This window comes from Chiloscyllium punctatum, chromosome 15 (genome assembly GCF_047496795.1).
Source record: "Chiloscyllium punctatum isolate Juve2018m chromosome 15, sChiPun1.3, whole genome shotgun sequence".
In the NCBI taxonomy this organism is placed as follows: Eukaryota; Metazoa; Chordata; class Chondrichthyes; order Orectolobiformes; family Hemiscylliidae; genus Chiloscyllium; species Chiloscyllium punctatum.
In genome coordinates this window covers 9606111-9628535 of record NC_092753.1, presented here as the reverse complement: position 1 = coordinate 9628535, position 22425 = coordinate 9606111, and the positions used below count along the sequence as shown (strand labels likewise).

Here is a 22425-nt window from a genome sequence, read left to right as displayed (position 1 = left end):
GTATAGGAGACTGAGGGGGTAAATCTTAGATGTGTCCAAGATCATGAGGGGCATGGATAGTGTGAGTATGCAATCTTTTTCCCAGGATTGGGGAAATAGAGGACATCAGTTTAGGCTTAGGGGGAAAAAAAAAATAAAAAGGGAACCTAAAGGGACAATTTTTAAAAAAAAAAAGAGTGGTGGCACACATGGAATGAGCTGCTAGCAGAAGTGTTGGAGATGGGTACATTAAATATTTTAAAAAGGCATTTGGACTAATACATGGATAGGAAAAAAAAAAGGTTTCGAAGGACATGGGCCAAGTGCAGGAAAATGGGGTTAGCATGGATGGACATTTTTAGTTGGCATGGACCAGTTTGGGCCAAAAGGCATGTCTCTGTGCTGTAAGACATTATGACTCTATTGAAATCACAACTGCATGAATTCTCACGACACTAGGTTAAACACAGACAAGGAAACCAGATAATCACAGTCACCAACAGCCCCCTCCCTGCCACCCAGCTGATGAGTCAGCACTCCATGTTGAGCATCACTTGGAAGCAGCATTGGCAAGTGCCGAGAACAAAGTCCATCCACCCGGATAGTAATCGGCAAGACTGTCTCAGTAGCACCACAACTGCTGAGCCCTAACTATAATTGTTTGGTCAGGTCTGAGGGAACCAACTTTACTTCATTCTCAATCCATCAAGGCGCATGACAGTGGCACTGGCAGGACTGACCATGGTACAGTGGGAACCAAGTCCCATATTCACATGGCAAATACCCATGCTGTGGTTCACCATCTGTAACCTTAGGACCCATGTATCTCCCACTCTACTATTATGACCAAGCTAAGAGATCAACTGTGGTTCAATGAAGAATGCAGGATGGCATGACAGGAACAGCATCAAACACCTTACAAAAAAACTGTCACCATGTTGAGGTGATAGTGGTCTACTTGTGAAACAGCCAAGGCTAACAGATCAGATCCAGTCACATACGGTGGATGACTACACAGCTACTCAGGAGGTAGCTCCATAAACATTCCCACTCAATGATGGAAGAGCTCAGCTCGTCATTGCAAAAGAGAAGGCTGAAGCCTTTGCAGCAATCTTCAGCCAGAAGTGCCGAGTGGATGATCACCTCAGCCTCCTCCAGTGGTGCACAGGTCAACAGATACCAGTCTTCAGCCAATTTGATGCACTCCATGCGACGACAAGAAAGGGCTAGAGGGACTGGATATTGCCAACGCTTACAGGACCTGACAACTTCAATCATTGTTTGAAAAGGGTCATCAGTGGCATCAAGCAGCAATTGCTTTGTGATAGCCTGTTAAGAGACACCCAGTTTGGGTTCCACCAGGGCTATTCAGCTCCTGACCTCATTAGAGTCTTGGAAAGAGCAGAATTCTAGAGGGGAGGGGAAAGTGACAGTATTTAACATCAAGGCTATGTTCAACTGAGTGTGGCATCAAGGAGCCTTAGCAAAACTGGAATCAGTGGGTAGCAGGGGCAAACTCTCCACTGGTAGGGAACATACTTGGCACATAGGAAAACGGTTATGGTTGTTGGAGGTCAGTCATCTCAGAACTTCCTTAGGGAATTGTCCTAGACGCAACATCTTCAGCTGTCTCATTGACTTGACCTTGATGCAGGACAAAGGTGAGGATTTTCACTGAATCTCAACTTTCAGCCCATGTTCACATGTAGCAAGACCAGGAGAATATTTGTTCTTGGACTGATAAGTGGGCAGTAACATTTGGGCAATAAGTGCCAAGAATCATCCAAGAGATAATCTAACCATGTCCGCTTGACATTTAATAGAATTTAATACCATGGAATTCCACTGGAAGAGTAGGCCACAGACTAGGCATTCTGAAATGAGTAACTCACCTCCAGACTCCTCACAGCCTGTCCACTATCTACAAGGCACAAGTCAGGAGTGTGATGGAATACGCCCCACTTGCACAACACTCAAGAAGCTTAACATGATCCAAGACCAAGCAGCCCACTTTAAACATCTAACCGCTCTCCACTACTGACACTGCGGTTGCAGACTGTACCAAAAAGGTTGCACAGCAGTAACTCAAACTTTCTCCAACAGCACCTTCCAAACCCATGACCACTTCCATCTAGAAGGAAGAGGGCAGGAGATAGATGGTAAAGTCATCCACCTGCAAGTTCCCTTCCAAGTCACTCAACATCCTGACTTGGAAATATATTACCATTCCCTCAGTTGTCACTGGGTCAAAATCCTAGAATTCCTTCCCCAAGGTCTACCTACAGCACATGGGCAACAGCAGTTCAAGGAGGCAGCTCAGCCCCACCTTCTGCAGGGAGATCAAAATGGTGGCACAACCAGCAATGTCCACATCTAGTGGATGAATAAAATCAAACCATGTTCATTTTCAATGTGCTGGATGCCAATTCTATGTTGTACTTTCTTACTGCTTAAAGACCTTTAAACTAGTTTGAACAAGTGACTTTACCCTACTCCAACAGGAAAATTAAAATATTCTAATCAACCCCCAGACACCTGCCCCAACATCCATTGATTATTTCATGAACTAAAACCAGCTGTTCTAGAAGTTTGCTACCTTATAACAAGCACAGTCACAGCATGAACTGAGATGAAGCCCAGTGCAGTTTAGATGAAAGGTCCAATACAGATGGGATGCTAGGATCCAGCATGAATAGGTTGGAAGACAGTTGTACTGAACATTTTTCTTCCATTTTGTAATTTATTCTTCAACTTAATGTTGGACTTCTTAACTTCTGTTTTTCTAAGTAGTGCAACTGAAGCAGCTGTACCTAGGGAACATGTACGCAAGACTGTGCCATAAACAGCGACTTGTACACTTTTCACTGTACTAATTTGGGTACTTGACAAATGAAAGCTAATTCTAGCAATTCTGAAGACACAAACTGACCATAATGAAACAAACTAAGAATAGACAACTGAGCCAAACCATCAAACAAGTGCTAGAAGAAATGAAGGTTCGGTCTCGACAAGCGTTATAGGAGGTACAAAAACTGATTCAATAGCAGGTAGAAAAACGTGGTTTGAGTAGGCAACATTATTGAAAAGTCAAAACTGTCACAAAAGGCTGGGTTGTGTGCACATATTACAAAAGTGTATTGTCATTAAATGATGAATTAAAGAAAAAAAAAAGGCAGCTCCAAAGAACTTGTCCAACACCACTTCAGTTGAAAAAGTGAAGGAGATTTCATTGTGGAATCAAGTTAGACCATGTCCAACTTTGGTCTCCTCACCAATGGATAGAGACAGACTTTGTAAACGATATGGTGGATGGAATTTAAGGTCTGCGTTTGAAAGTTAAGATAAACTTAACTAGACCTATTGTATTTCAGTGCTGACAAAATTGACCAGTTGGTGGTGGTGGGGGGCACGAGGGGAGAAAAATAAAAAGAAGTGCCTAAACAAATAGAATCTACATATTACAGAAAACAAAACTATTTCTATAAAGGATAAATCTTGAAATAAAAAAAATTGATTTGTTGCATTACAAGGGATCTCAATCCCATGCTGGAAAAAGGTGGTGTGATGGATTTGTTGTATCTCAGTAAAGGTTCCAAGACAATGGTGCTTTAAATCCAAGTTGCACTCAGTTTCTTCACCCTATGCATTAAAAAAGTTTTTCATACTTTTATTACAAATCAGAGAATAAATTAGGTTGAACAAGTACATGTGCTTTGATTCTGATGACTTTTGCTAAAATACAAGCACAAGGGAAGCTGATACTTACATTCATAACCACTATCTACAGAGTTCACGGAGTTGGAATGGGCTTCCTTCTTAATACAGGTGCTCATCTCATCTCCTGGGGTTTGGACAATCGCCAAGCTGCAGTCTTCCAGAAGATCTGCTTGTTCATACATATTACTCTTCACATTCTCCAGCGCAGCGATTACCATGTCAGCTACCACCAGGTGAGTGTTCTCCTTTTAACATAAAAATGTTCTTACTTCATTAAATTCATGAGACGCCAAGTCAAAAATGATAAGCATAATCAAGAGCACCCGCCATCTTTAACCTTATCACCCAATCACCTCTTTATCCCCGAACGCACCCACTAAAATATGAAACTGAATGCTAAATATTAATGTACCTTTCTATTTGACCAACACTAAGTGTTAAGAACTGGCAATGGGGAATTTTCTATTTCTGGGGCTCTATGAATGACATGTATACCCCTTTGCTGTAATAGAACATCTGCCATTTGTAAAGGTGTCAAGTAAAGGTCAGGAATGGTACTATCGTCCAATAGCAATGTGTACAATGTGGTACAAGAACAAGCAAATGAGGAAGGGCCAGTCCCAGATGACTGGGGCTGCTAACTCGTACAGAGAGGTTGGGGGGAGGGGGGAGGAAAATGGTCGCATTTTAAACAGGTGACAATGGTATCATGGCAAATCAGACTGGAAGAGTGGAACTAGGAGCCAAGCACTTCCATCCATAACACACAGCACATTACAAGAAGTGCTCAAGAACAAGATTAAAACACTCGACAACAAATCCATCAGGAAGTGGTTCGCACAGAGCATCCTGGAGACCCTGAGGGGAAAAAAAAAAGGAGGGGGTGTGGATCCCTGAGCTAACTGTCACTTATCGCCAGAACTTTCCAACAAACAGCAGCTTGGTTGGAGGAGCAATCCTTCGCATACACTTGGTCGGTCTGCATCATGGCACGGTGCCCTCGAAGTAGCTACAGGGGGTGGTGGTGGGTACATCTCCTGCTGGAATGTGCCTTTGCAAAGGAAGCCTGGAGAGAGATGCAGTCGTGTTTGTCAAGGTTTGTCCCACGCATCTCTGTGACGTAGGATTCTGTGCTATATGGTCTGTTCCCCAGGTCACACACCCAGACAAAAACTGTGCCTGGAGGACCATCAACTGTCTGTGAAAGACATTCTTTAGTCTGCCTGAAACTTTTGGTCTTCCAGAACAAGGAGTTGACCCTGACAGAGTATTGCAGATTGGCACATTCCAAGGTCCAGGACTACGTACTGAGGGATGCACTAAGCTTGGATCAACTGCTGCCAAGGAGCAGTGGGGAAAGATCACTAAATGAGGTCTTCCTTCTGAAGTTAATTTTCAGTTTACAGGCCCTCCTAGTGTCTCAAATGCCTAAGTCTAGTCTTGTATGTGCAAGAAGTGCCTTCAGTTTGTTTGAATAAAGTCAAACTCCAACGTTTATTTCCTTAATTTGCTTCTGTACAGTAGCATATCAAGTTTGTGACTATATATACACACACACACACACACACACACACGCTATGTTCTGAGAAACACTTAAATTTAAAACAAAGAATCTTAAAAGAAACTGAAATCTTTCAGATACTTAGTTATTTAAAAACTCATGTTGGGGAGATCCAAGATGGCAGTGACCCAGTAGGTCTGAGTCTGCAGTGCTCTGCCTGAGACTCCGGCAAAGTGGGGTGCCCACCCTCACCTTTTAAACCATTCAAAAATAGCCTTTGCTCAGCACTCAAGTCATTTTGAATCAAACTTTAACAGTTTGGCGCTTTTTAAAAAGCGACTAAGGACAAAACCTCCCGCAGCTCACAACAGGCAGGACCCCCTCCTCCACCCACAACAGTGACATCCATGGCCACCTCGGGGAACATACCTGCAGAGCCTAATCTTAGATCATCAAGCTCCAGGAGAAGATGGACACATCTATCGAGGAGGCCTGGACCAGGTGGAAGTTGATCTCGGTCATGCTGCAGAAGCATGATAGAGAGATCGAAAAACTTGGGCAACATGTCAGAGGGGTGGAGCAATGGACCACGGCCTCAGACTGCTGCAGAGTCATCCGTGGGTCAGGTCAAGGTCATTGGAAAAATATTCGGCTGCTGGGCCTTCCTGAACAGGAGGAAGGCCAACTCGTGGATTTCTTGGAGCGATGGCTCCCACAATTATTGAAGTTAGAGTCGGGACTAGGCCGGGTGTGGGTGGAGCGGGTCCACCAGGTTGCTTTACGCAGACCTGAGTCGGATCAGCGCCCCCACCTGGTTCTAGTCCGACTTCAATGTTATAAGGAAAAACAAATGCTCCTAGAGGCCTCCAGAGTCCTGGGGAAAGAGCCCCAGGCCATGATGTACAAGGGCTCCAAGAAAATGCTGTTTCAGGACTTCTGTCAAGCCGTGGTCCACAAGAGGAGGGCACTCGATGAGGTGAAGAAGCAATTGAGAGACTTAAATATTCCTTTCTCCAAGCAATATCCAGCAACACTGCGCTTCAGCCATGGAAGATCCATATATAACTTTGGATCACCGGAGAAAGTAAAAGAATTCCTGGATGCTTTCAAATAAACTGCGGGACTTAACTGTATGGATAGCAACTTTATTTTGCCCCCCCTTTTGTTTACCTTTCTTTCACCGATCTTTCCCTGGGGATGGCGGGGGGGCTTGTTCTTTATTCTTTCTTGGGTCTCCTTTTAATATCGTGTGCAGCTTATCTGATTTGTGGGGGAGGTTTGTTTTTTTTGAGTGGGGTTTTCTTTCCTTAGTTGCTGGGATTGTAATTTTATATATTTCTATTTTATATCATTTTATTAAATGTATCTAGGTTACGGTGTGGGAGTGTGGTAGGTCACTCACTTTTAACTCCTGTTTTAGAAGGCACTTGAATTTACTTAATTTTGTAATGCCTGGGCTGTGAGGAGGGCCTTAGCTAGGAGATGTGACAGTGGGGGTATTGGTAGGTAGTGTGCCCCCTAGAGCAAGGGGAGGGGGGTGGGGGTGGGAAGTCTTCTTTCAAATATGTTGTGTGTTATTTTTACTTAGTTTTTTTTAAAAATGGTGTTGATGTAATTTTTTTAAAACTCTTTAAAACCATATGTGAATTTTCTATGGTCTTTGCTCAGTGGGATTCTTCCTCCAGGCAGCGGCGGTGGGGAGGGAACATTTCTGATCATGCTGCAGTATTATGGAAATCAAAAAAGGATGATGGGATAGGCCCCCTGACATTGGCGTATGAATCCTCTCTTATTGAAAGGCACCAAATTTATAAAAGTATTTTTCACAGGAATTCAAAACCTTCTGGGATATCAACTCAGGCTAGTAACCCTTTGATGATGTGGGAGACCACTAAGGCATATGCGCAAGGCTTGATTATCTCATATTCTGTGACCCGGAAAAGACAAAAGGGAGAGAAACAGCACCGACTGGAGGCTCACCTCAAGGCAGCTGAAATGGAGTATGTTGATAGGCCCTCCATTACTAAGTTAGAGGATCACAGCCCTTAGGGCAGCCTTGAATACTGCACTTACTCAAACAGCAAAAAGGGAAATATTATTCATGAGGCAGAGATTATTTGAATATGGTGACAAGCCAGGCAGGTATCTAGCATACCTTGCCTGAAAGAAAAAGGCTCCCCAAGCCATTACGATCATTAGAGAAAGTGCTGGTACCCTGACTTGTGATCATAAAAAGATCAATACAGCCTTTAGAAAGTTCTATTTTGAACTGTACAAGTTGCAGGACTGTGAGGATAGAACTGGGAAGATGGAGTCTTTCTTTAAAAATTTGGCCCTTACGGCCCTAACCTCAGAGCAGGTGTCGATCTTGAATGCCCCCTTGGTAACCCAGGAGGTACAGGACATGGTTAGGCAGCTTCAGAGTGGCAAAGCACCTGGGCCAGACAGATTCCAGATTGAGTTCTATAAATTCTTCATAGGGGAACTGGCTGGGCCACTCAAATATGTACAATTACTCACACACAGTCAGGGCTGCCTCCCGCCTTCGTTGAGAGGCAAATATTTCTCATTCTCAAGAAGGGAAAGGCCCCAGAAGATTGTATATGTGTATAATAACATTAAAAGAATCTTAAACTGATACAAGCCTGCCACAACAGGTAACAATATCGGGTTTATATGCTGGAATGGTTTGGTGTTGGAGAGGTCTTTACGAAATGGGTTTTAGTGTTATATAATGATCCCAAAGCAGCAGTGATCATCAACAGTTTAAGTTCAGACAGCTTTAGCATTGGCAAAGGCTGTCGCTAGGGATGCCCTCTCTCACCATTATTATTTACGCTAGTGATTGAATCACAAGCGGAAGCTATACGAACTGACCCTAATAGAACGGCTCAGAGGGTTGGATCAGGCAAGCATAAAATTACTCTACGCAGATGATGTCCTCCTCCTCTTAAGTGATCCTTCGACATCCGTGCCCTGCTTAATTCAAACGGTCACTCTATTCGGCACGTTCTCAGATTATAAAATCAATTTTATGAAATCGGAGGCCATGCCATTGGATATACTGGCAAGGCCTCCCAATTTACCAGACAGATCTGGTTTTCCCTTTTGATGGTCACGAGAATGTTTTCTGTACTTAGGTACTTTTATTACTCCAGTAACTTATATAAAGCCAATTATGTTCACTTCAAGAAAATAAGGCAGGACCTTCAACGCTGGAGAGATCTCCCAATATCCTGATTGAGCAGAGTAGCCTTAAGGTGAATATTCTACCTCATCTTCTATATCCTACAAGAATGCTCCCCCTTGATGCTGCCGAGACAGGCGCTGCGTAAGCTTTACGGCTGGCTCGGCTCCTTTATTTGGAATCATAGACAGCCCCTTATCAAGTTAGAAAAGCGGCAGCTCTGACAAGCAAAGGGAGGACTGGACTTTCCAGGTTTCAGGGGGTACCAATTGAGTTCCTTATTATCTTATGTAGCTGATTGATTGTGGGTCACAAGAGACCCAATCTGGTTAGATATTGAGACCTCCCAAGCAAAATGTCCCCTCATCAACCTATTATTTATAGACAAGATGAGTTATTATGAACTTTTGTAAAAACCCCATTGTAATAAATACAATTAAAGCCTGGAAGATAATGTGACAAGATGAGGGTAACCTGCAAAAACCCTCCCCTTATACCCCAATAGTGTGAACATCGGGATTTCAGTCAGGGCTGACAGATGCTACATTTAAAATTTGGGAGTCCAGAGATATCTCTGGTTTGGGGAACTGTTCAATCGGGAGGTTATGCCGTCCTTTGAGCTGCTGCACCAGAAGGTTGGACTGTCTAACAGGGACCTCTTTCGGTATTTTCAAATATGAGACTTTATACAAGAGAAGTCCACACTGATAGTCAATCCTTACAAAATCAGACAGGGAAAGGAGAGTGCTATTGCCGGATATGGAAGGCTTGGGTTATAAAGAAAAGCTGGGACTTCTTTCATTGGACTGTAGGGGATTGAGAGATGACCATATAGAGGTTTATAAAATCATGAGGGGAAAGATAGGGTTAATTGTAGGTTTCATTTCCTCAGAATGGGGATTACAAGGCTTGGACACATACTTTTTAAAAAAAAAGGTGAGAGGACAGAGAATTTAAAGAGACTGAGGGGCAAGTTTTGTGTTTTAACGGAGGGTAGTTTGTGTGTGAAATGAACTTTCAGAGGAAGTGGTGAACACAGTTACAGTTACAACGTTTAAAAAGACATTTGGATAAGTACAAGTCATAAAGTTTGAGGGATATGGTCCAAGCATAGGCAAGTGGGAATAGATTAGTTTGGGAAATGGTCAACATGGACTGGTTGGACTGAAGAGTCATACAGCCCAGAAACACAGCCTAATCACACTTGCTTCTTTGGGAAGGGAGGGTGAACACTCCCGAACATCAAGCCTCTCTGTCACTCTCCTCAGCTAATCACAGTCATGTGTGAAAGGGAAGATTATTTGTCTGTTGGGAAAACCAGTGAATCCATTTTCACACTAGAATCTACATCTATTAAGAGAACAGTCTGGGCTTGCACGATTAGGGTTTGTGGTTCTCCTTGTAACTTGGAGTCAAGGAACATTGTTGTGAGCAGCAACCCGGGGTAACATTCAGACTGGTGTTATTCCAAAGTCATGCATTTACATAGCACCTTTCACAGCCCCAGCACAGCTCAAAGTCCTCTGTGGCCACCCAAGTCTTTTTGAAATATAGTCTCTGTTATAGTCAGAATACAATAACAGCTTTCTTCTGCATTGGCAATGGCCAGGGCATCCAGGAACACTCTTGTCCTTCAAAACAAAAGTACTGGGGGACGGTTTATGCAGGGGCGGGGCGGGGCGGGGAAGGAATCTTAAACAAAAAAAAAGGACAGGAAGGTCTCAGCTGTAGTGAGATGCTGAATAGACTGGGACTCTTTCTCCTGGCGTATAGGAGACCTTAGAGGTCTATGAAATCATGAGAGACATAGATAAGGAGATAGCAAAATTCCGCACTGAAGTCACACCCTCCTCTTCAACGTTAAATGGTGTAACCTGCTTTTGAAGTTATCCTTAAGCCCCCTTGACAGTTACTGTGAGAAGGTAAGTGCGTAAAACAGTCCTGCCAGCTTCATGTAAATCTCAACAATCATCCCATCCCTGTACTGTGTCCATGTTGGTTTAGGAGACCTATGTTAAGAAAGTTACACCTTGCTGCTTTCAGTTGTCCTGGTTAAATGGTAATAATGACAGTTTAATACATATTTAGTAACATTAACTGCTTTATCTCAACTATTGTAAAACCAGGTGCCTGAAAGTGGATTATTCATATATAAACAGGATGTGGAATGAACTTCCAGAGGAAGTGGTTAATGTGGGTACAGTTACAGCATTTAAAAAGAAGACATTTGGATAAGTATGTGAATTCGGAAAGGTTGGAAGGAATATGGGCAGGAGCATGCAAAACTAGTTTAGTTTGGGATAATGGTCAGCGTGGACTGGTTGGACCCAAGGGTCTGTTTCTGGGCTGGAAGACTCGACAGATTTAAATAGGACTTCTCATCTCAAAAAAAAAATGACGACATTTCAAACCCTCTATCAAATGCATTGTATAATTTCTGTAACAGTGAAAAAGCAGTTTATTTGCTCATTCATAACCCTGTATCTATGCTCTTTTTCATTTATTCTGAGCCTTGTCCAACTGGTGACCCTTCACTGACTTCTATTTTAATAATTGGGTTCCAGAACTGCAATGCAAAAATAGAAACAAGTCCAGCTGGGGCATTCAACAAATTTAAAAATCAGTTGCTGACATGCACAACTGAATTCCTGATAGACATAGGGTTTGAGTTTGAGTTTGACCTTTCTTTCCCATTGCAAGAAGGTACATGTCAGTATTTCGGATGGTCCAGTTAGTCAACTTGGAAAAGCAACATTGGACTATTGGTTTCCACCAACATTGACTTTATTTCATTTCATTGAACTGCCTTTGCTCAAGGTGACGCAAGAGACAACTCTTTCAGAGGGTGGTACGTGTATGGAATGAGCTGCCAGAGGAAGTGGAGGAGACTGGTACAATTAGAGCATTTAAAAGGCATCTGAATGGGCACATGAATAGGAAGGATTTAGAGGGATATGGGCCAAGTGCTGACAAACGGGACTAGATCAATTTAGGATATCTGGTTGGCGTGGACAAGTTAGACCAAAGGGTCCGTTTTTGTGCTGTACAGCTCTGAAAATTCCACCTCAATGCATTTCCGCAGTTTAAAACAAAAAAGGAGCAAGTGCCAGCACAGATCGAGTGATACTGAAGTACATTATCCACAGTTTTGAAAAACTTGTAAATTGTCAACTCTTTACATTAAAAATATTTTACACGCTGATGTATCACCTATATTTAATTGACAATCCTGAACATGACTGATACGAGTCGCAAAACAAAGACAAATTCAGACAGCAGTTTTAAAAAAAAAGTTAAACCTTGTACAAGTGAACAAAAAACTTAAACCAGAGCTTTGTGGATAACATCTTACCCTTTCCTGAGCTCTACTTGCACTGAAACTAGGGTTGGAGAGATAACTCGTGTACACAATAGTCTCCGGTCTGTTATTTGGCCCATGTTGTGCTCTCTCTGTGGAAAGACAGAAATTTTAGATTCACAATGGGGGAAGAAAAAAAAGGGAGAAATTTAAAACAGATAGAGCAAATCCTTTGCCTTAAACCACCTTAAAAATGCTAAACATATGTATGAAAACAAGTACAACTTCTGATTCAGAAATTTCAGATACCCAACTGAGTTGTACCATTCTTCACATATCTCCTGCCATTCTGTTTCCCATATTTGCTGCATCTGAATTGCAATTCTTATTATTCACTACTGTTGCGAAAGCAATATTGTTCATATGAACATCTTTTACCTGGATGGATGTTTGAGTCTGACTGAGAGCGTTGATAATGGGGTTCTTTGGCCTTAGACACTGCAGGTGGAACTCCTGTGAAGCTCATGTGCCTGGAAGCTGTTGACTGTACAGAGGTCAAGAGTTTGCTGAAAGGGTTGAATATAATACGACTTGAGGATTTTTCAGGAGAGTGAGTCAGTGATGAACTACTGCTGCATGAATCACCTTGACAGGTCATCATAGCAATCTCCACACAGTGCCGCTGTTCTCCATCTTTACCACGACTGTCCCAAAGATCCTTCGAAGCTCCATCTTGAAACACAGTCAATGAAGATAGCCTTGTAATGGCTGTACAGTTCTCTGTGAGAGGAGGTTTGAAGCCATCAAAGGTGTCCAATACAGAGCTCAGGATCTCTTTGATGGCTTCTGGATTGCTTGAGGGTTGGCCTGGGTGCACTGCAGTCTGGCCCATCACTGCTGGTGTGGAGTATTCATCTGTCAAAAATAAAGAACCACAAACAAGATCAGTTAAATTTTGCTGACAGTGTTATCAATGAATAGACAATTTGGTTAAAAGAATTCAAGATGGACAGTACAATGCAATAAACCCCTATTCAATGTGCTCCATTAAACAAGGGTCAAAGCAATGAGGAGATCATGATCTCCAGTGGTTTCTAACCTGCATCGTGCTCAGGAAATCTTTGAAATTACCATCCAGAAATGGGAAAAAGACTAACATAAGTATCCATGAATGGGGAATGTCAATAATGTCAATAACCAAGAATTCATCTACTTTGGTAAGGAAGTAAAAAGATAGACCTAACATTTCTTAAGTGCTGGCATTCAGGGTGTTGTTGCTTCTGAAACACTAAGTTAACATGCAGACGCATAAAAAGGAAGGCAAAGGGAAAGTTGACTTTTATTGCAAGAATTTTAGAATAAAAAAAAGGGGCATTGCTGTGCCTGCATCTAGAGTAGCATGTACACTTTTGGTCTCCTTACCCAAGGAAGCATGGAAGGAGCATAATGGAGGTGGGCCAGATTTAATCCCTGGAAATGTTGGACTACCTTCTGACACGAGATTGGAGAAACTGGACACACATGCTCTAGAGTGTCAAAGAATAAGTGGCAACTGCAATGAAATGTAAAAGATGCTTACAGGTTTCCCTGGCTGCTGAGTCTAGAAACAGGGGGTGTAATCACAGAAGAAGACTGAGATAGGGAATAATGTTTGGAGTCAGAGTCGTGCAGCCACCAACAGCTCTTGTATCAATCACAAAAAGATAGGTCAAAAAATACATGGTAACGCCACACTATCTGCCAATAATGTAGATGAGTGAAAGTCTGGATCCAACACTATTGGAAAACAACAAATCTGGTTAACTAATGCCCTTTACAGAAGGGAACTACCATCCTTACCTGGCCTACGTGTGACTCTCAACCTATGAAATATGGTGGATTCTTAACTGCCCTCCGAGCAATTAGGGATGGACAATAAGTGCTGGGCAAGCCAAAGCCCTCATCCTGTAGATATTTTTTTTAATATATAAAAACTCATTTCAGTAAATATTGAGAGCTGGATTAAATTTAAACCAATTTGATCAAGTGTATAACAATATGTGTCTTGGAACCACAGGCCTAGAGGAAAGGAGGAGACTACCAATATGCCACAAGAGCCCAGTTTTAAAAAAAAGGTACATTTCCATTAAACAGCAAACCCCAATTTAAGTAACATTGAGAAACAAGTAAAACATAGAAAATAAATTCCACCTCCCAGACAGAAAGAGCTACTTTGGTTTTATCTTTCTGTTGTTGAATCTGAGGCAAATTAGTGTTGCATAAAAGCATTTTTTTTAAAACAAAAAAAAAGAGTCCTCCACAGAAGTAATTGAAGAGAGCTTAAACACACTAAAGAAACAGGAAGGAATCAAAAGTCTGGTTTTGATTATTTCAAGACCATGAAGGAAGAAACAAACTTGCAGATACTTTCCAAATAAACTTGTTCAAAGATGTGATTACACATCTCTGGAGCAAGTGGGATTTGAACCCTGGCCTCCTGACTCAGATATAGGGACACTACTATTGCACCAGAAGAACCCCCATCAGAAGCACTTGTTTTCTCTACACACCTACTTTTCCATTCTACCTGCTCAGATATTATTATACACCTCTGAAGGGGGAGGGGGACAGATTTGTACCAAGGCCTCACCAATCTAGAGTTTGAGAGACTACAACTGTACCACACAAGAACCCTCAGAGAGTCACCAATTGAAACAGCAATGAGAAGAGAGTTCTGATTGGTCAAGCCATCATTCACCATGGAGATCTAACGAGAGCAGGTAACTGCCAATTTTAGTTCTCAAACCAGGCAGGTGGACACTGATTGATCAGGGAGTTGCCATGGGAATGAAACAATTTACCAGTTTTCAGGAAGAAACAAACTTGTAGATACTTTCTAAATGAACTTGTTAGAGATGTGATTACACACCTCTGGAGCAAGTGGGACTTGAACCCCTTTCTTACCATGAAAACATTGTAATGGACATACAAAATCCTGCAGCTTACCGACGTAGAAGCATTCTACTGCAAGCCTGACTGAATCAAAGATTGGAGAGGTAGAATAGAACATGACTCACAAGCTTTACATTTAACACCATTTCAGAGTTCAAATCAAACAGAGAATAAAATAAAACCAAATACCTGACAGTGCTGAGGTAGACGGTGACTGGGGCGGTAAACACAAGGTGTTCAGATGGAATCCTGAGGCAGATACCGCCTTTGCCTCAGATACAGGCAATAAGCTGCTCTCCCTTGCCTGCTGTATCAGTAAAACAGAAAAGAGAACTGAAACTGACAACAAGATCAATCACCCAATAGAAAAGACAACAAGATCAATCACCCAATGGAAGAGACAACAAGACATGAACTGGAGGGAAAGAGATTCTCAGCTTAATGGAGTTGAAGATGCTCACTGTATGGAATTAAAGCAACCTGATTGGTAAAAAGACCAGGTGGAGACAGCCACTAGTTCACCATCTGATCTTGACTAATTCCCCTGAAAGGAACAGACTTGGGGTTTTAATTTTTTTTTACATTGAAGGTCTGGTAAACTTTATTCCGGCAGGCTTCACTCTGGTAATCAAGCAGATTAAGCTTCCCACTAACCTGGTTAAAGTATGGAGGAGCACAGAGGAAAGCAGACCAAGACCTCACAAAGTCAAATGAGTTCATACCAAGACAGGCAATAAATTTCTTCAAAATTAAATAAGTATAAAAGATGCAAGAGTGTAGGGTGTTAACATAAGTGGGACTCACTGTTATATAGTGAAAGACAAACAATTATACAGGAAGTTCACAACTGGAAACAGTGACAAAGTTGTAGAACTATTTAAACAGGGACTTGGGGTTTTTAAAGTGACACTGTCTATTTGAAAATAAAGTGTTTGCTGATTATCCGTTATTTGTTTGCCAGCACACAAGAAGTGAATATATTTATTCCAATCACTTGGGTGCAACATCTTTAGTGATCTGTCAATTCTTCTCATTCCTATTTTTGCAATAAAACCTTTTCATGAAAACAGTGCCCCTTTAAGAGGGTGTGGGATTAAGAAAATGAGATTTCCACCTCCCCCCCCCCCCAAATCATTATTCTAACAGGGATGCAACGTCCTCTGAAAATTAAAAGCATGTGCTAACTTCACCCCATTTCATAAATTGACTTTTGTATCATGATGTAACCAGTATCTTTTTTTTTGTAAAAGTTCTTATTAAGCCACGAACACGGTGGCACAGTGGTTAGCACTGCTGCCTCACAGCGCCAGAGACCCGGGTTCAATTCCCGCCTCAGGCGACTGACTGTGTGGAGTTTGCACGTTCTCCCCGTGTCTGCGTGGGTTTCCTCCGGGTGCTCCGGTTTCCTCCCACACTCCAAAGATGTGCAGGTCAGGTGAATTGGCCATGCTAAATTGCCCGTAGTGTTAGGTAAGGTTAGGTATAGTGTTAGATATAGATATAGATGTAGGGGTATGGGTGGGTTACGCTTCGGCGGGGCGGTGTGGACTTGTTGGGCCGAAGGGCCTGTTTCCACACTGTAAGTAATCTAATCTAATCTAAACTGCCTGATAAATTAAGGCAGCAAGACCCTAGATTTGAGCAATATGTTGGGTGACAGAGTTTGATCCAGTGGATTTTGTGGCACAAGTATAATGTCAAAAGATACAACTTTATATCCTATCCCATTCCAGACATCTGTTTGACCAGGTTGGTAAACACATGTTACACTTGTTTTTTAAAAGCCATGAGCAATATTGAATTTCAGACTCATTGTGAATATGTTTGGAATGGTATTGTTAGTTGTTAAACTTCCTACAACGCAATCACACTGAGACCAGCAACAGAGTACAGATAAAACTGACATTTGTATTGCTGCTTTTCATGATGTAAATCTCATTGAAACAAAGTGAACCCTAAACTGGTGCCAAAAAAAGTAAGGCCTTTTATAATTCATCCATACTTCCTGACAGTTGCTCAATTTTTGCCTTTAAAACAAGGCCACGGGTAAAATTCTCTTCCCTTCCTCCATTTCAGCTTTAAATTTTTCTTTTCTCCCTCAGCCCTCCCCGCTGGACAGAGAAAGTCAGACTCACGAGATGTAATCAGTAAGCACCATTTCAACCCAGTTTGTCCTGATCCCAGAGCTGGGTGTGTGCACCTAGTCCAAAGTAGACTGACAGTTGAACTTTTATCACTAGTGCAGGGTCCTTGTAAGAAATAAGAATTTTTTTTTGGACAATGTGTCTCACCTACCAATTGATGAATGTGCTTGATTAGTATTAGGAACGAACACATCCATGGTCTTTGAGTTTGTCAGGGAGCAGGATACAGAAATGGTGTCAGTAGAGTCAACAGTCTATTGACTTTCCTGAATGATTTTGTGATTACTGGGTTGTATGCCCTTTAGTATGAAGGGTCAGTTTAACAGACATATGACTAAAAAAAACTAGAACCGCTCATTTAACTGCTGTGGTGCAGCCTGCAATAATGCCAACCATCTGGAAAGATTTTGTCTTGCTTCTCCATTTGTGGTTCCACAATATAAATAAGGTACAAGGCCTTAAAGGGGAGCAGTGTGAAGCTGCATTAATACTGGGTTTTCTTGTTCATGAGCCACAAAAAGCTAGCGTGCAGGTGCAGCAATCAGTAAGGAAGGCAAATGGTATGTTGGCCTTCATTGTAAAGATGATTCAAGAACAGATTATGTTTGCTGCAATTGCAAGGAACCTTTGTGAATCTGCACCTGGAGTATTGTGTGCAGTTTTGGTTCCCTTTTCTAAAGTGAAATATACCTACCACAGAGGGAGTACAATGGAGGTTAATCCCTGGGATGGCAGGATTGGTTGATGAAGAGAGATTGAGGAGACTGGGTCACTATGCAAGTTTCCCTTACCTGGTGATCTCAAAATAAGGGGCTGACCATTGAGGACTGTGATGACCAGGAGTTGCTTTATCCAGAGGTTAGTGAATCTTTTGGGATTGTCTCCCTCAGAGGGCTGGGGAAGCTCAGTCATTAACCGTGCTTAACAGAGAAATCAATAGGCTTTTGGAACAGGTGACATCAAAGAACATAAGAATTAGGTGCAGGAGTGGCCCTTCAAGCCTGCTTTGTTATTCAATTAGATCATGACTAATCTTTTTGTGATTTGGAGATGCCGGTGTGGGACTGGGGTGTACAAAGTTAAAAATCACACGACACCAGGTTATAGTCCAACAGGTTTAATTGGAAGCACTAGCTTTTGGAGCATTGCTCCTTCATCAGGTGGTTGTCCTGATGATAGAGCAGCACTCCAAAAGCTAGTGCATCCAATTAAACCTGTTGGACTATAACCTGGTGTTGTGACTTTTAACTTTGATCTTTTCATGGACTCAGCTCAACTTACCCACCCACTCATCATAATCTTTAATTGCTTTACTGTTGAAAAGTCTGTCTATGTTTGACTTAAAAACACTCTCAATGAGGTAACCTCAACTGCTTCATTGGGCAGGGAAATCACAACCCTTTGAGTTAAGAGGTTCCTCCTCAACTCAGTCCTAAATCTGCTTCCCTCTTGTTTTGAGGCTGTGCCCCTAGTTCTAGTTTCACCTGCCAGTGGAAACAGCCTCCCTGCTTCTTTCTTACCTACTCCCTTCATAATTTTACATGTTTCAATAAGACACCCCCCCCCCCCCCCGCCTTACTCTTCTAACTTCCAATGTGTATAATCCCAGTCAACTCAATCCCTCCTCATAAGGCAACATTCTCAACTCTGGAACTAACCTAATGAACCTCCTCCAGTGCCGGTTAATCCTTTCTTTAGTAAGGAGACCAAAACTGCACACCGTACTCCAAGGTGTGGCCTCACCAGCACCCTATACAGATACAGCATACCCTCCCTTAATTTTAAACTCCATCCCTGCAGCAATGAAGGACAATATTCCGTGATATGGGGATAGTAGATGAGCAGCCATTAGCCAACTGAATGGCAGCAGTTTTGAATAGGAACCTACTCTGCTCCTATGTCCAATATTTCTATGATCTAATTGGCGGAGCACTCTCAGCTTGTTGAGTGGCCTCCTTCTGCCTCTTTGTTCCAATTTTCTGATATGCTCATTCTCCTGGTCTACCCCTTTCACTGAGATTCGTCTTGCTGCTGCTTCCAGATGATGGGCAGAGAATGCTGCCTGAAATATTGCGTCCTTCTAGTTCTTCTAAGTAAGTCTTTTCGGGCAGCAGCCATTCTTTTCAGAGCAAGTTTTATGTGGTATATTAGTAAGATTATCTTGGTCATGTACTTAGCAGAATGACGCAGACTTTACAGAAACAGGTTTGACCAGTTTCAGGCCAATGATTATACTCAAAATAGGGCTTGTCCCACCATACTGCATCTCACAGTAAAGAAATCTTTATATTGGAATTAAAATCCCTACAGTATATAAACAGGCCCTTTGGCCCAACAAGTCCACACCGACCCTCTGAAGAGGGACCCACCCAGACCCATTCCCTTACAACTCTACATTTACCCCTGACTAATCTACCTAACCTACATATCCCTGAACACTATGGGCTATTTAGATTAGATTACTTAGTGTGGAAACAGGCCCTTCAGCCCTACAAGTCCACACCACCCTGCCGAAGCGCAACCCACCCATACCCCTACATTTACCCCTTGCCTGTAGTGTTAGGTAAATTTAACATGGCCAACTCACCTAACCTGCACGTCTTTGGACGGTGGGAGGAAACCGGAGCACCTGGAGGAAACCCACGCAGACACGGGGAGAATGTGCAAACTCCACACAGAGTGTTGCCCAAGGCTGGAATTGAACCCGGTCCCTGGCGCTGTGAGGCAGCAGTGCTAACCACTAAGCCACCATGCCGCCCCAATATTCCTTTTTACCTCATGGCTTTAAGATGAAACTGAATAAATATTTCAATGTTAGATGCTTCAAATGCTCTGTGTGGTACAGTGTTCCATATCCTCATGGAAACAGAAGTTTATCTTGAATATTTTTTTTTGCAAGAGTTTTCATGGTTATCATGGTTTTTTGATGTATAATTTTCTCCTTCCTCGCAATTTGGCAACATCTTCTCTACATTTTTATGTACTAATTTGAGCCAGACTTCTTGCACAGCAGTAGGGGGTGGTGAGCTGCCATCTTGAACCAATGCAGTCTGTCTGCTGTAAGTAGACCCACAATGCCCTTGGGGAGGCGATTCAAGGATTTTGACCCAGTGACACTGTAGGAATGGTGAGCTATTTCCAGGTCTGAATGGTGACTGGCATGGAAGGGAACTTGCAGGGTGCGGGATTCCCATATTTGCTGCCTTTGTGTTCCATCCTATCAAAATCTCTTCATAATTTGAACAAGCTCCATTAGGTCTGCTCTCAACCTTGTTTTTTTTCCAGAGAAGACAGTCCAAACGTGTTCAACTTACCTTCTCTGTTCTGGTTTCATCCTGGTTTGCGTTTTCTCGAATATCTCTGTCTATATTTTGCATGCTGAGACCAGATCAGTTCTTCAAATGTGATCTAACCAAGTTTCTTTTCATGTTTCACATAAATTCCTCACTTTTCATTCTATTCCTCTAGAAATAAACTTGGGACTTTGTTTCCACCTTTCTGCATCTGTTAACTTGTGCTGCTATCTTTGATTTGTGAATATGTATCCCTATCTCACTTGGCGGTTCTAATTTGGACTCTTGCCTTTTTTACAGCTCCATCATTACACCTACCAAATCGTACCAACTCCTTCCATCTATACTAAAAAGTAAGCTGCGAGGTGAACACGCATTCAACAAGTTGACTTGAGGGTGGCAAGAGTGCAAATTGTACTCTGAGTGGGGGATTTCAATGTCCACCACCAAGAGTGGCTCAACATCAGTACTACTGTTTGAGCTGGTCAGGTCCTAAAAGGACATTGTTGCTAGACTGTGTCTGAGCAGATGGTGAGGGAGCCAACAAGAGGGAAAAGCATACTTAACCTCATCCTTACCAACCTACAGATGCATTTGTCCATGACCATATCAGTGAGAGTGACCATCGCCCAGTCCTTGTAGGGAGAAGGCCCATTTCCATTTAGAAGGACAAAGACAGCAGATACTAGGGAACATTACCCCCCTGCAAGTTGCCTCCAAGCCACTCGCCATCCTGACTTGGAAATGTATCACTGTTCCTCTACTGTCGCTGGGTCAAAATATTGGAATTCCCTCTCTCCAGGCAATGTGGGTCAACCTACAGCACGTGGACTGCGGTGGCTCAAGAAGGCAGCTAACCACCACCTTCTCAAGGGGCAACTGGGGACGTGCAATAAATGGATGCCCACGTCACGCAAGTGAATTTTTTTTAAAAATTAAATTCTGCTGTAATCTTTGTTTCGAACCTCCAATCTCGAGTCATACTGTGGAGTTTGAAATTGTTCTTCCCATTTGAGAATCGTTCATATAAATGGTGAGCAGCAGTCGTGTCTGCACTAAATCTTGTGGAACATCACTTTTCAGCTTCTACCAGTCTGAGCAAACGTCTTTGACTCTGTTGGGTTGTAGTTATTAACCTGAAATACAAACTCTGTTTCTCTCTCCACGGCTGCTGTCTGACCTGCTGAGTATTTCCCATTTTTATTTATTCTACTAACCCTCCCTGTTTTGTAGCTGACCAGCAGCTCACCTGCTACTCATCCCTTAACTCCATAAGGTCAGAGCTTAGTCATGAATCTACTATGCATCATCAGAACAAAGACTTTCTGTAAATGCAAATTTATTGTGTCGATCATGTTATCCTTACTTGCTGACAACTTGCTCACTAATCTACAGGCTTGGTTTTTGTCAGGATTACTTTGCTCCAAACCTCATTTAAAGCCTTGATCTGAACATGGACACTAAAATTCAGAGAGGGGAGAGTGATTGCATTTGAATCAAGGCAAGGAGGTGAGTGGGGATTGGGTAAAGCTCTTCCCTGGCAGAGACTTACCCAATACAAAACTCATGATTGTTGGAAGTCAACCTTCTCTCATTCAGGATACAATGAGAAATTCCCCCACATGTAACTCAGCTGCTTCATTAACAACCTTTTCTCCATCGTAAGCTCAGATGAAACAGTTCACAAACGATTGCAGTGTTCAATTCCTTTTGCTACTCCTGGTAGTGAATATGAATATTGTCTGTGTCTGACTGCAGCAAGACCTGGACAACATTCAGGCTTGGACTAACAAGTGTCTAGTAACATTTGTGCCACACAAGTCCTGGGCAATGCCATCTCTAACAAGAGTGTCTAATCATTACCCCTTTTTTACCTTCAATGGCAATCCTCTACTATTACTGTCCTGGGGATTACAACAGAGCAGAAGCTGAACTGGATCAGTCAGGTAAATATTGTGGATTCCAGTACAGACATATACAGAGAATCTGTGATTATCCAGCATTAAATTATCCAAACATTGGATTATCTGGCAAGATTGCAAAGTTTTGATGCTTGGCTAACTGTGTTACCCAGCATTTGATTATCCGGAATTCGATTTACCCAAACAAAATACTCCCTGCCTGTGTAATTTGGATAATCGAGGTTCCTCTGTGTAACCCCCATCCAACATGATTTTGGGACATGGAACTCACATACAGATGGCTTGTCCTTTTCTGGTTTCATTTCCATTTTATTCCCTCAAATTCTAGAATCTAACTGGACAAACTGAAGACTTGGCAAACCAAACCTGGAGATTAGGCAATTTTGAGTAGCACGGGGGATGACAAGAGTGGCCTCTCCTTGTAATATGAAGGATGGGAATTGTCACAGAAAC

The 22425-nt window shown here is 42.4% G+C and overlaps 1 protein-coding gene across 1 annotated transcript in view; it reads right to left on the bottom strand.

Annotated features, from left to right (window-relative positions):
- The window catches only part of rubcnl (rubicon like autophagy enhancer), a 78128-nt gene that overhangs the window by 40973 nt on the left and 14730 nt on the right, over positions 1-22425 (bottom strand). Inside the window, exons 4-7 of the mRNA XM_072584587.1 lie at positions 14803-14920; positions 12121-12597; positions 11737-11834; positions 3746-3941 (exon numbers count right to left, since the gene is read on the bottom strand). Of these exons, the coding sequence (XP_072440688.1) occupies positions 3746-3941; positions 11737-11834; positions 12121-12597; positions 14803-14920 (889 nt within the window). The remainder of the gene's footprint in view (positions 1-3745; positions 3942-11736; positions 11835-12120; positions 12598-14802; positions 14921-22425) is intronic.